This window comes from Chelonia mydas, chromosome 15, assembly GCF_015237465.2.
Source record: "Chelonia mydas isolate rCheMyd1 chromosome 15, rCheMyd1.pri.v2, whole genome shotgun sequence".
NCBI lineage: Eukaryota > Metazoa > Chordata > Testudines > Cheloniidae > Chelonia > Chelonia mydas.
The window spans coordinates 26,383,167-26,398,002 of record NC_057856.1 but is presented as its reverse complement, the minus strand read 5'-3'; the positions used below and the strand labels follow the sequence as shown (position 1 = coordinate 26,398,002).

The 14,836-nt window shown below is 44.1% G+C and overlaps 1 protein-coding gene across 1 annotated transcript in view; it reads right to left on the bottom strand.

Annotated features, from left to right (window-relative positions):
* SETD1B (SET domain containing 1B, histone lysine methyltransferase) overlaps window positions 1-14,836 on the bottom strand; it is a 73,499-nt gene that overhangs the window by 21,690 nt on the left and 36,973 nt on the right. The window contains exons 7-12 of the mRNA XM_027820814.3: window positions 14,001-14,768; window positions 8,560-8,733; window positions 6,554-6,641; window positions 3,155-3,372; window positions 2,568-2,697; window positions 1,501-1,941 (exon numbers count right to left, since the gene is read on the bottom strand). Of these exons, the coding sequence (XP_027676615.2) occupies window positions 1,501-1,941; window positions 2,568-2,697; window positions 3,155-3,372; window positions 6,554-6,641; window positions 8,560-8,733; window positions 14,001-14,768 (1,819 nt within the window). The remainder of the gene's footprint in view (window positions 1-1,500; window positions 1,942-2,567; window positions 2,698-3,154; window positions 3,373-6,553; window positions 6,642-8,559; window positions 8,734-14,000; window positions 14,769-14,836) is intronic.

The following is a 14,836-nucleotide window of genomic DNA, read 5'->3' as shown; positions in this document are numbered from 1 at the left end:
GAACCAACACTCAATCTATGAGGCAGCTTGAAATAACATTTTCAAGAGGAAACAGGAAGGAGTGTGAAAATGTCTGGCCAGTTGGAGGGTTCTCTCAGGTCTATCTATGCTAAGGAGCAAACCTGAAACCAGGATTATTGACCTTTGCAGGGAGGTCTGACTCATTTCACTCTTGAGCAATTGCATTGGGATGTCTTGATAGGAAGCACCAATGTTAATGCTATAGATTTCTCCTGCATTCTAATATGCCACCTCTAATGAAGATTCCCTACATCAGAGCAATCTTCCCTGGGGTGGAATGCGGCTGTCTCCAGAATGTATCAGAGTCTCTCCACGTGTCCTCCAAGGACAACAGCTTGTTCTAGAAAGTAGTTCCTTCTCTGTCCCCCAATGGTGAGCCTATGACCAGCCCAGAGCTTCCGGGTCCCAGGGCAGCCCAGGAGCAAATGGCTGAGCAGGGACCCGAACTCCAGTCCCCCCCGTGGTGGTATTCTCCACAGCCTGTAGATTGGCAAGCTTTACCCACCTCACTCCTATTTAATAACAAGTTTAAAAATCTCCTAGAGGTTGTCTTCACACGTAACATACGACTCTGTGAATTTAAGGAAGACACCAGAACACCAATTTCCTTCTCCTGGGAGGAGGATGCTGGGACAAATGTTCATTTACAATGGCGCTAAGTGAAAAACCCCTAATGTAGGTCTGTGATTCCACCCCTCTCAAGCCCTGTTAACCATCTCTTTCCATTCCCCAGTCACACAGCTCCTTCAGAACTCAAAGCACTAAAGGAGCCATCTTCTGGCTGTCATTAAATTTAGAGTCACAGTGCTCATCTACAAGGCACTTCATAGATTAACTCTCTGGTCCTTCATAGGCCACTTATTCATTCACACACCTCTAAGGGTATGTCTACACTGTGATAAAACACCCACAGCACTGAGTCTTAGAGCCTGAGTCAGCTGCCTCAGGCTCCTGCTGTGGGGCTAACAATAGCAGTTTAGATGTTCAGGCTCACGCTGGAGCCTGGGCTCTGAGACACAACTCCACTCCCACCCCACTTCACGGGGTCTCAGAGACCAGGCTCCGGCCTGAATCTGAATGTCCACACTGCAAGTTTAGAGCCCTGCTGCCCAAGCCCACTGATCTGGGCTCTGAGATTCAGTACCACGGGTTTTATATCATAGTGTAGACAGGCCCTAAGACTATTACGCTCCAGAAGGACACTGACACTAAACTGGCATAGGATAAGACTCTTGGGTGCAATGCTCAGAGCATTTTCAGCAGCAGAACTCCAGCTGTAGAACACCTTACCAGATGGTCAAGAGCTCAATCCAAATCTCCTTCCCCAGTGAGGACATCTCCAGGACCAACCCATTATTGCGGAGATAAGGAGGAGGAAAGGACAAGAGGGGCACCGAAAGTATGCAGAGTTGGATGCTGTGAGAATATTATACTTTGATACTACAGCGACAGATGACAAAATACATTAACCCACTGTACCTGCTACGCATACAGGGGACGGCACTAGCTTTACTTCCTGGTCTCTCTCCGTGACCATCAAAGCTTCAGCAGCAGCAGTAGATTCCTCTGGCACTTCACCACTTTCATCTTCCCGTTGCTTGGTTTCTTCCATCTCTTCCTCTTTTATAGCCATAGCTGGGGCCTCTAGTGCCAGGCTTGTTGCTTCCATATAGTCTTCCACTGGAAACAGCTCCAGGATGGTCTCTTTTTCTTCATCTGCTAGTTCATGACTAGCAGACTCAAGCTCTATTTCAGCAGCCATGGCCTCTCTATCTTGGTCTTCAGCCGCCACCTCTTCCTCCTCCTCCTCTTCTTCCTCCTCCTCCTCCGAGTCAGAACTCGACTCAAATTCTGAGGAGTCCTCACTTTCATCAGATGATTCAGCTTCAGCTTTGGAAGATGTGGGACTCACTACATCTTCTGCAAGGATAAGACGTTATTATTATTACTGTCCTTTTATGAGCTCATTAAATAATCATGTGAAACTACAGAAAGTAATCCCCTGGATAGAGTTTTTGGGGATTTCCTCCTGATTTTCAAGGGTTTCTTTAAACAAAAATATAGCTCACGTTTAGAAGAAAAATCAGTGTGGGAAAATATTTTTTCTTGAATGATATAAAACAAAACTGTCCTCTGAAGCTCTGTGCTCCCAGAGAAGAGCTTCTAGATATCATGGGAAACGTTGGTGTCTGCTTGTGCCCTGGTAGTGAGCATGGATGAGTGCACGTGGAGAAACTATTCTCTGCACTGTTAAAAGTGGCAATTGGGGTGAGGGGGAGAGGCAAAGGGGGGATTTACAGTATATTTTAAAATAAAATTTTATTCTCAATTTTTGATTTGGTGGAGTGTTATTGTTATAACCCAGTGCTGTAAACTCCAATATGCACAAAGTTAGAACGAGTTCAATGATAGCAACCCCTATTATATATACTTAAGTAGGAATACAAGCTTAAGAATTGGCCTAGAGGTGAGCAATTCTACTGTTAACAAAAATGTGGACCTGACCAGAAGCTAAAGTTTACTTTGTTTCTAGTAAGACTGCATACCTTCTTCAGAGTCCTGCTCATCTTCCTTTTCACTTGTTTCTACTCCCGTTTCTTCATCTTCATCCTCTTCCTCCTCTTCGTCAGCATCTTCCTCCTCTTCTTCGTCTTCCTCCTCCTCCTCATCTTCCTCCTTTGGCAGTAAATATTTTAGTATTTAGAAAAATATGTTGATTTTGTGTATTGGCTTTAATAAATACACCAAAATCTCAAATACCACAGCAATGAATGCAGTAAACAAACCTAAACAGACAATAATTCTGGACATACAATTCAATGTGCATCAGTGCAGACTCTCAAAAGTTGTGTTCCAATAAAATCAAACAAAAGGCAAATTAAAAGACAGTTTGCCCACCTCTGTAAGACATTAAGTTTGTGATATTATACAATGGGGATGGGAAGAGAAATTTGTTTTGAGCTGGTGAGTAAACTATGTCATCAAATATCAGGAAAAGTAGCCCATATAATTTTATCTAAGATACTCTAACTACATTTATTCATAAGTGTAGTCTAGTGATTAGAGCTGGAGACTCAGGGTTTGAGAATTCCACAGTTTAATTGTGTGACGCACTGGGGCGGGGGCAAAATACCTTGCCAGGTGCTGCTTTCACCAATCCTCCCTCTTCCTCCTGCTCGTCTTCCTTTTCAGAACAGGATTCTTCTTCTTTACCTGAAGTCTCATCTCCTTCCTCCCCCTCACTGTCTAGCTCCAATGGTCTTGCTGGTCTCCTTCGGAGGCCTACTGCATCTGCATCCTTCTTAGACAGGTCTGAAGTAACATCAGACATGTCTCTGTCCCTTTCTGACTCTGGTGAGGGGAAAGAAGAGAAGAGAATTGTAATCAAAACACCTTCATGTCAAGGATTCAACTATCATGGGTAAGCTCATAACATTATTATTAACAGTATTATAGCAGTGGTCAAAGTTTCCAATCAGGATCAAAACCCTACTGTACTACGCAAGAGAGAGTCCCTACTCCAAAGAATTTGCAGTCTGATTCAAGGCAAAGCACAACAAGGGGGTGTAACAATGGAAGGAGGAAATGGGGAGGGCGAACAAGAAATATTAAGGATCTCAGTCATACCTAGGGGCCATCTACATAGCCATTATTAGTTGGCAATTTATCACAGGCTTTCCATCAGAAGTGTGTCTTGAGGAGCGATTTACTGGAGGACGGGGAAGTGGCTTTATGGACTAGTTTGGGGCAGATGTTCCATGCGTAAGTGGCAGTGCGGAATAAAGAGAAGACACATGTGGAGAAATGGGTGGTCGCAGCTGACAAACCTGGCACAGCAGATTGGGTGAGGTGGCACAAATAAGAGACAGGAGCAGTAAGCGGAAAGGAGACTGTATTGTAAAGAGCCCTAAAGGTAAGGGCAGAAAAGGGCAGTGGAGAAGAAGGAGCCAGCAGAGGGATTCAAAGAGATGAGTGACATGGTCAGAGTGATGAACAGGTGGATATCTGAATGGACTTAGGGAGGACAAGGTGGAGCACAAAGGCCAGAGAGGAGGCAGCTGCAGTAGTAAAGACAGGAGCTTGCAAGAGCCTGAACAAGTGTTTTAGCAGTGCACATACAGAACAAAGGCAGGATCCTGGCATGTGATGGAAGCAGCAGCAAGACCTGGATAAAACCCGGGAGTGTGGGATTTCAGAGAGGCCAGAGTCAGTGACGGCATTCACGTCAGTGACTTGTTGAGTAACTGGGAGGATGCTGGTGCCGTCACCCATGTCAGAGGAAGGGGAGAGAAAAAGGGAAGAGGGCGGAAAAGCATAATTTTGGCCCTTTTATTTTAAGTGTAGTGGCAAGACACCCACGAGGAGACGTCAGCCGGACAAAGTGGGATGCAGGGTTGGAGAGAGCGAAGCGGGTCAGGGAAGAAAAGCAGATGGGAGAGTCGTCAGCATGAGGATGATAACTGAAGCCAAGATCACTTTCTGTGGTGAAGGTGTACTGGGGGAAAGAGGGTGGTGGCAGGGACAGCAACAAGAGAGGAGCGGAAGAGGAGTACCATCACCCATAGAACGAAATCCTGAAGGAAGCCCAGAATTTTGACATGCCCCCCCGGCATGCACCCTGACCAGCTGTATGTTAAATACCAAAGCTGGGATTTGTTCATGCACAAGGGTACCATGATCAAAGGGGCCCAAAGCCACCAAAGCTCAAAAGTCGTCCTCAATAAACATCAGCCTGCTTAATGGCCCTCTCCCAACCAGACTTTTCTGCCATATTACTTTGTCAGCCTTACCCCACCTATCGACTTGATTCCTCATTGAACTGCTGCATTGAATCGCCGAGGATCAATGGGCCTGGGTCCCAGGAGTCTGCCTTAATCTGCCCTTTGTGCATTGATATAATGTTAACGCTTTGTAGGCTGCGGACTGACAACCAGCCTTCTAACCTTTCTTTGGTCTGAAATTTGGAAAATGGCAGCAATGATAGGGTTAAATGTGGGTGCAGATGAAGAACAGTACATTGCCACACATAGGGGTTGAGGTTCTGTACAGGGGAAGCCAGAAGGGTCCGTAAAAGGAGGCTGGAAAGCTGTCATCACTGGGAGCAGCAACCTCCTCTGGGTTCCTTATATTTTTATTGCAAGCATTTGCAGGAGTGCAACTGGAAGAGCACCCTAAAACCAAGCACAAAGTCCCCGTTATTCAGCGAAGACAGAAAACGATGCCTAGAAAAAGCAGGGACTGGGTTTGGAGTGTGGTGCTCATAGGATTGCTGGGTGGCTCCACTCTGTGGGGCAGGGTCTTGCAGAAACTCCCGTTCAATAGGAAGGTCCACACGGTAGAGTTAGGGGGTTCATTCTGCCTAGTTGTGCCCTGGTTTGCTCCTGAAGAAGAGAGAGATGCTGCCAGCCTCAGAAAGGGATTAAATTTTGGTGTGTGCGCTTCAGAATAAGACCCAGCAGAGATAAAGGGGTAAAAATAGGGTTTAATATCAAGGGAAGAGGAAAGGTGATAAAGCCCTTTCCATTATATTAGGGTTAAATGCAAGCTTGCTGGGCTTTGGAAAGCCTTAAAACGTTTAGCCCTTTCGCTGCCAATGACTGCAATCTCAATGGTGCTTGAAGGACTAGTGTTAGTTACACTGGAGCATTGGCCATTTATGTACCTGGCATATGGAGCAGCACACATACTGCGTGCTGCTTCACTAATCAAATAGGGAAGGAAGAACCCAAGGATTAATATTTTGAGGGAGTCCTTCCTGTGCCCCTCCACCCGAAATCACATGCTAACTGGTGTGAACACATCAAGAACTGGGAGTTTGCTTTAAACTTTAAATTGTGTGATGGAATTCTTTGTTTATTGAAACTAAGCATCTTTCCTCACAGCCACATCTAAAGTACATTCTGGTTCTTATATGTTTAGAACTACTTAAATAAGTTTGGTTTATAAACCCTCTTCTTTACTTCGGCTGCATGAGCAGCTGTTAGGATCCAGGATCAAGTTTATATGGGATAGTAACTGCACATTAGTCTTAAAGAGATCCTCAACTGATCTTAATTTATCATCTTATTTTTACTCTGCACTGTTTGGAGTAAACTTTTAAGAGTTAAAATGTTTTAAAATGGACTTTCCCCTCTAAATTTAACAAATAAATTACCTTTTTCTTTTTTTTGTAAATGAAATCCAAGCCAAATTGGCTTTCCCTTATTGGTAAGATAAACACAGCTCTGGAATGTGATTGCTAAACTAACCTGAGCTCCCTCTGCTCGCTGACTAGCTCTGCAGCAGTGGAACAAAAATATGGCAAAGTTATGCATAAACCCTGGGTCTTACATTTCCTGGTCACAGTAAATTTAAAGGAGCACAATCCAGAGCAGGTATCACCCAGCTGATCAGAGTTCTAAAATAGATTGAATTTTGGCTCAAATTCTTGACTGTGTGTCTAAGTGAATGTGCTGCTGAGAAGCTGAAAGGAATTCAGTTTTTGTATGGTTTGCATTCACACTTGTGTATCAATTAAATGTGGATTGCAAACCTTCATCTTCATCGTCCACAGACGTGGAGGGCCTGATTCTCTTCTGATCTCCTGCTGAGGCAGCTTCAGGCGGCTCCTTTCTCTTCACCTGAACAAAGAACAGAATTAGCATTTCTAAAAAGGTACGCAGAACTGAAGAAACCAACTTTCCAAGCAGATCCCAGCTGCTTTACTTTGCTAGCGTCATGACGGGTTGGTTTACACTAGAAGTGCTGCAGCTGCATCACTGTAGCACATCTGGTAAAGATGCTCTATGCCAATGGGAGAGAGCTCTCCAGTCGGCATAATAAATCCACCTCCATGAGTGGCAGTAGCTATGTCGGTGGGAGAAGCTCTCCTGCTGACACAGCACTGTCCACACCAGCTCTTAGGTTGGTATAACTTACATCGCTCCAGGGGGTGGCTTATTTACACCGCGGAGCAACATAAGTGGTAGCGTGTACACGCCCTAATGCGCAGAAAGTGTCTGACTTCAAGAGCTGTTGATCTGTTTGTTTTGCTCACAAATAGAATTGAGTTGTAAATGAAATTCTGCCTCCCAATTTGTATTAAATTTCAGTGCCAGCAGGTTGCATTGTTACCTCTAGGTACTAAAATATATGAAGATGTGGAAAAACGAAAGGGAACCTGAGACTGAGGGCTTGTCTACTCACCGTGCTGGAGTGCAGTGAAGACACTACCTACACTCCGTCAGCATAGGTACTCCACCTCCCTGAGAGGCAGTAGCTATGTCGACTGGAGAGGCTCTCCTATCAACGTAGCGCTGTCTATGCTGGAGGTTGGATTTCCCATACGCCCAAGGAACATAGTTAAACTGACATAAATTGGTTGCTAAAGCAGGGAAGTTGAGACAGCTAAAGAAACTTCAAAGCAAGGTTAGCTTTAAATTAGGACTTGAAGACACCCTTGAATCTTTACTTTATTGCAGAGCCAAACTGCTGAGTTCAGAAAAGTGAATTACTACCCACTTCTCTCTGTCCATTTTCCCATGCTTCTGCCTCTTGACTGGTGGCAGAAGTGTCATGATTCTTTTGGAAAAGACTTTCAGTCCAGTTTGGTAAACTCAAAGAGGGGCACTGAAACCTTCCAGGCATTAAGGGTCAGCCACCACAACTACAAAACATCAAAGCAAATTTACAGTTTCAGACTTCAGGAATTTAGGTATGCTCCACTCCATTGCTCTAATCTCTCTTTCTTCTAGCAGAAGATAGAAATAATAGCCTAATAAGATAACCAACTTGGTCTCTCTCACTCTGGCTGCACAGGGTATTGTGCATTTTTCATACTTTGCATATTGCTTGCAGCATTTAATACCCAGACGTGCTTAATCAGAGACGCAGTGGGGCAAGCATATTTTGCAAGCAGTCTTCTAACTCAACTCCTCCACCCCCAGCCACATTTTAAAATCAGCATGTGTAAAATCCAGAATTGTTCCTGCTAACATGAATTAAATCATTTGCCTGGCAAAACATGCTTGAACTGTGTTACAAAGGGACCTAGGCCCAAATTCCACTCTGGTGTAAATGGGTGACAACCCACTGAAGTAAGCAGAGTTGCACTTTCCACACCTGTGTCAAGTCCACCTCCTGATCTAACATGGTTTAAAGCTGCCTTGTCTCTTTCCATGCTGACCGGTAACTGCGTATAACCCAGCCTAGCAGAAACTCTGTTTTTTCCAGCAGTGCTGAAACTTTATTTCCTAATAAAGGTCCCCCCATTTTTCACTGGGATGAGGTTGGGATCCGAGCATTGCTACAGAGCGGCTCTCGTTAATCAGAGTCACACAAGTGGTGTCAAAATGTTAAGAGAAACTGACACTAAGGAGTAGGGATCCCCCTCCCCAAAGATTTCAGATGCCATTAAAAGCGAGGGAGGTTGTTAGACAAGAAACACAGTAGAAAAAAGTGAGAGTGTCGGGATGTGGGGATCTGGACAGAAAAAGGAAGGCAGCATCTATACTCTGAATGCTCAGCCAGGGAAGACTACTATTGTTTTCTAACTCATACCTTGAAAGATGGCAGCCGGATGGCCCCTCGTAACCCAATGCCCAAGCCAATTCCCTCGTAGCCTAGCCCTTCTCCTTTGTTCCAGTTCTCCAGGAGGCAGGATGTAATTCGATCCTTTGGCTTCGGTTTTTCCTCATCTTTATTTTCGCCAGACTTCACTGGAGTGAGCGATGCCTGCATAAAAGAAACAACATTTAAAGAGGCAACAACACCCTGGTGGGTATGCAAACATTGGAAATGCCTCAAATACCCCGGGGAAGGACTATCACCTATTCAGGCTTTAGCTTCTCTAAAGACAGCATCTTCTGAAAGGTGCACCATTATGTCACATGTGCTTAAAGGGTGTGTGTGTGTGTGTGTGCGCGCGTGCGCAGAGGAGTCCTTTAGAAAATTTGAGCTTTTGTTCACACCTCCCTAGCATACCAATGTTGAGGCCTGTCAATGACAAATACAGAACATACTTATTCAAGTTTCCATTGGTCAGGCTTGACCCAGATGAATCAGGGATCAGAATTGTATTAGGTCATCTAAGCCACTTCTCTACCAATGCCCCAATCATCAGAGAGTTAAACAAAACAGGATCAATCTAAGGGAAACTTTAGGACAACCAACACTGTATATGCAAATAAGTCCTTAAAAGACATCACAGACCAAAACCAATAAGATAAGAGAAAATGCAGAGGAGAGGGGGAATTAGGGGGAATCAGTCTTGCGGAAATAGGGATCGCAAGGGCTCTCAGAACTGCCACCACAACCAGACACTTTAGCATAGATGAACCTCTGATGCTTGTGCAAGGAGTTGCATTCTGAACTGGAAGAATGTCTACCGCAGTTCAACATCCCTCCTTGGTGGAATGGATACAGTCATAGACCGGTTAAATGATTTGAGTAGAGGTTTTCCCCATTTGCCGTTTGTTAGAATTGCTTGACACTGGTTGTCCTGATCCTTTTGTAATGGGATTCCACGCCCCCTCCAATTTATGTATATGCATGGACATGGATATGCTAGGTTCATATTGTATGTTTCCCTCATGCATAGTGGGATACATAGACTGATTTATTATTGTAGGGCTACTTATGAGAATTAGCATCAAAAGAAATTTTTCAGTGATTTAAAAAAATTATATGGATTTACAAACAAAAGGGAAAGAAAAAAAAATCAAGCAAATCAGCCCAAAATTTGATTATCGATGTTGATAGTATCTTTTCAAATTGTGTCTTGCAGATGAATTATATGTTATACACCCAAGAGCCTACAGCTTGATGTCTGGAAACCATCAAGGCCTTAAAGACTTACAGGAGGGAATTTTTTTTTTAAAAAGTGATCCACTTGTCAAGGGAGTAAAGGCAAGCAACGGTCCAATGCCATTTGGCTGTCTACATCAGCTTCAGGATCCTGTCCAACAGACCGTAACGCTGCTAATATATCCAGATAACCCATGTTGGGTTTCTGGCATGTCTGGGGAGCACTCAAGTTTAAAAGGGATGGAAAAATGACCTGCCTACTCTTCACATGAAGAGAAGTCTTCTTCCATCTTGGATATTAAGAAGCTAATTCTCTGCACAAGAGGCACTAACTGCTCTGAGCAATGATGATAGTGGATCCTGCTGGAAAGCACTCGAGCCACACACGCCTTTTTGGGACTGACCAGGTACCCGGTGTCACACTATCCTCTCTCTGGTGAATCTTGCTTCTGGAAGCCACCACAGCAGTTCTGATCAAGGAAAGCAGTGAACATTCTCAAGCCTTGTTCCACATACTGTGCCAGATTGAGCCATGCTTTCTAAACCCTCTGAAGTGCAGCTTAAAACAGCAGGTGTCTCCAAGTCTTGACAAGGTGAATGGGCACTACGGCCAAGTTCAGAGCCCGTTTTAGGTCTCCCTAATGCCAGGTGCTGGAACCACAGCTACCACCTTTAGAGAAACTAAGAATTCAGTACCCACATTAAAATAAAACTGGAAAAGCACGTGCAGGAGGAACTTGTGAGGAAAATAGGCAGCTTAACAAGAGAATACATTTCTACCAATGAGCCAGAATCTATAATACTCCAAATCATACTCTCTCAATCAGAAGTCAATGAGCAAGCTAACGTTCAAGCTGCCTGAATGGCTCCTGGACCTTGAACAGACCCACATGTGGACCACCAAGGAGGATACTACTCACTTTTTTGAGACAGTTCCATTATTGAAACAGATTCACGTTCACAGCCCAGAAACCTACAAATGTTGATCTTTCTGAGCTGTGTGAAACTACATGAAGTAACTGAGTTACATTTGTACCTGTGAAGGACCAATGTTCTGCTGGACAAGACTAATTAATTTTAGATGGGTTAGAGAAACCAATGGCCTTTATAACCTAAACCCACTTTATTAGACTTCATGTATTAGCAGATAGAACTAATAAGTGACTTTGGACCTTTTAATCAAAGATTCTTTCTTTTCTAATTTAAGGCAGAATATTGCAGAGCAAGGATGATGAGAGTCAAAGAAAAGCTAAGTGTTCCTTTTTAGTTAGGAGGGTCAAGGCCCATACTGATAAAAAGCCTCAGAGGCCTCCAAGCCCAGATAATATAGAAAAAGCAAAATCTTTAAAATGAAACATTAGGCACTCAGAGACTTGATAGACAAATCTACAGTCTCACTTTGACAAGCTGCAGCAAAGCACGGCTCATCCAAGGTAGCTGTGGATGGGAAAACTCGATCCAACAGGTGGAGAAGAGAATTCAAACCTTTTCAAGATTGGAGCTCTAGACCTTGTGGGTCGGGAGGGGTCAGGATCAATGTGCAGCTGTCTCAAGAAGTGGGGACTCTTGACAGCTTTTAAGTGAAGGATAATAGGATTTACTTCTGATTGGATCTTCAGGAATGGATTTCTAAAATCCACTCTGACCCATCCCATGATGAGGCTTCACAAGCATTATCTGAAGATCAATTCCTTCTACTGCTGTTCATTGACTAAAGTGGTCAAAGTTTATTGTCATCAATGAACACAAAATAAAAGTTCAGCTCATATCTGCTAATACAGAACAAGCCTGAGGAGGATATCAAGCAAGGAATACAGGTAATACTAGATTAACTTTAATAGGCCCAAGTTACAAGATCAAAATGGCTTGTCTAGACCACTAGACCTTGCTGGATAACAGTCGGCAGGTTGGCTTTGGAGCTCTAGTTCTGGCATAGCATCAGGTTATTAATTAATTTATTATTATTTACATTACTGTAGTACTTAGGAACCCCAATGTATTATATGGGGGTCAGTACAAACACAGAACAAAAGACTGCCCAGGTGAACTAGTCAAATGGACTTTTCTGATAGAATTCAATGTCACTACACAGTAACTGTTACACTGCAACAGAATCCTACTGGTTCATCCAGGGTGGAACCCTGCACAGGCCACTACTTGAGAGGAAGGTTTGAACCCCCCATAATTCACCTAGCTGTATAATATTTATACATAGCCAACAAAGATTTCTCAGATCCCAGCCGATGTTCAGCTCACACCCTGCAGCATCAACAGCCCTGCTCCTTCTGATCCTAGTTAGCGTAACTGCAATTCTATTTTCATAAGAGTGTAATTTTATTAATCTTACTAGACTATCAAACTTTTCCATACCCTGTGGCAGTGAGTCTACACAGATCGTGTTTAGAAATATTGCCTATGCTGAATCAGGCTGTAAGTTCCAGGAGAGTGAAGAGAACACGACAGTTAGCGGTGGGAGAAGTGTATAAAATAGATCGAGCTGCCATTGAAGAGCTCTGCCGCCAGCTGCTTGTGTTTGGTCACTTCAGAGTCTCGTTTAAGCCAGCTTCTCAAATTATCCCATTTCCCTTTATGCACCCACTAGCTAGCTTTGTGCTGCACTCGTTCCCTTGTTAACATGAGGGACCTGATCCCTGATACATGCTTCTTGGCAAGAAGTGAATGTCTTGAGTATTAATCAAGGAGAGAGGCTTGGTTCTGGATGCAAGACATTTAACCCAGCACTAAAATGCAGCAAAATGTCTGAGGTGGAACACGGCAGCTGGAAAGGAAGTGAAGAACACCGCGTCCAGCTCAAAGTAGAGGACTCCTCCTCAATGGCAGAGTTAACACCTCGCGTCTTACAAAAAACGCCATAGGATCTCAAGTAACAAGTTATGAGGACCGTGGCTCTATGTTACATCTGAAAGTCTAATTTGCAGAATGTATCTGCTGCTATTTTACTGCAAATCACTGCAACAAATAGTAGATTGTAAGAATTTAAGTTTTGAGGCTCTTAAATGTCCTATAATGCTAGCTTTTCTCTTAAAGGGAGCAATTAGCCAACTACCAGCTGATACAATGTTCATTGCACGGGGTACAGATTAAATCCTCTGAGAAAGATTCAGACAGTCTTCCCAAAATCCCTATAATTTCTAATTGACTAAGGCATATACTTAGCCTTCATGTTAATGGCAGTCACACACCTGTGTTGGGAAGCAAACACCTGCCATAAGCAAGTTCAAGTCCTGGCACAAAATAATGCATGCCTACAGATCTTTATCAAAATAAAAATAAAAACGTCTGCTCTCGGAGTAACCTTCCCAGAAGGGAAGCTGATATCAGAAAGTGTTGGTACTGGTGGAGCAAAACTTTCAAATATTTGCCTTATATTTGGCTCTGGTTTTGGAGCAAAGATCCAATTCTATTTTAAAGGTTAACAAAATTCTCGAACTTTGTCCAGCTGATCTAAAAGTCTGACACTCTAATCACGTCCCTATTGGAGCAAGCTGGGAGTGCCCAGATGAGCCTGGGTTTCTAAGGCTGGAGGAGATGTCTCTACTTCTTGAAAATTTTCCTAAAGTTTTCCAAAATGAACCCATTTCATAGGTGTATGTGCTTAAAATGTTCTTCACCTGGCTTTCTCTTCAGGAGCAGCTATCCCAACCACAACACTGCTCTAATAAAAGAATACTGGTAACCACTCTGGCACTCGAGGCTATGGTTATATAATTAAAACACCCTTAAACAGATTATTAACAACAAGAAGACACTCAAAGGTTGAGTTGTCTTGGAGAAAGTTCACTCTTTTGCCTGTGCTGCATACATCTAGGGAAGTGCCCTTTTGCTAGTGCACAATCTAGAAGTTAAGGAACAGGCTAGGTCAACTAGAGCCAAATCCTGGTCCTACTCAAGCCAAATGAGAGTTTTCCCCACTGATTTCACTGGGTCAGGATTTAGTCTAGGATTCATCCCTTCCAATTTAAATTTTAATGGGACATCTACCTCTTTCCTTGGAACGCTATTCCATTGTCTCATTGCTCACCCTTTAGGACCTTTTCCTGATATTCATCTTTAAGTTTCCTCTAATTTGATCCCCACATTTTCGCTTGCCCACACCCTACCTTGGAACACCTTAAGCCCTTCTTCTCCAGAACCATCTGCACAGCTGTAACATATGAAACATTAAGAGTTCCTACCTTTGCTAGACGTTCTTTCTTGTCCCACCAGTCATCAAAGGCTCTGAATGCTACCACCTCGACCATTTTCCGGTTCAAGTCCCTTTTCATAATTGCTTTTAATTCCTTCACAATCACCATGAGGACACCATCCACAGTAGCCTTGTGCGGATCCTCCTTCTTCGGCACATAACCCGGTGGTGGGACCGAGGGGTCAAACTTGGGCAGCGGCGGCCATTGCTGCCCCCGGCCAATAGCTGCCCCCATCGAGAAGGGACGGTAGGGAGGGAGATTCACAAACTGCATCCGGCTTCCCATAAAAGGTGGGTACTGGTATGTGTTCTGCCCCTGCATCATGCGGCTCAGCATCTGAGTTTGCATCTGAAAGGACATTGGCATGCCGCCCCACTGGTTGCCCAGGACATTTATCATATCCACTTGCATGACGGGAAACATGCCAGGATGGAATGGAGGAAGTGGAGGCAAGATATGAGGCGGTGGGACCCCAGGTGGCGCAGGAAGCGGAGGTGGTGGGACGGTGACAGCTGGATGAGTTGGTGGAGGTGGTGGTGGTAGAGGTGGCGGCATTGGAAAGCCTGGTTGGGGCGGGGGTGGGGGTGGAAGTGGAGGGAACCCTGGTGGGGGCATGGGTATCGACTGAGTCATCACAGCAGAGTTGCTAACAGAGGAGTTCACCACAATGGTTTTGGCACATTCTGCACTGGTGATTGGTGCAGAATTCATTTCATCGTCAGATATTTCCATGTCCTCCCCTGAAGAATGCTGACCCTGGAAGAAAGGGGAAGAGAAACACATTCCTTTAACGTAAGTTACCTTTATACTGGTTGCTTGGAACA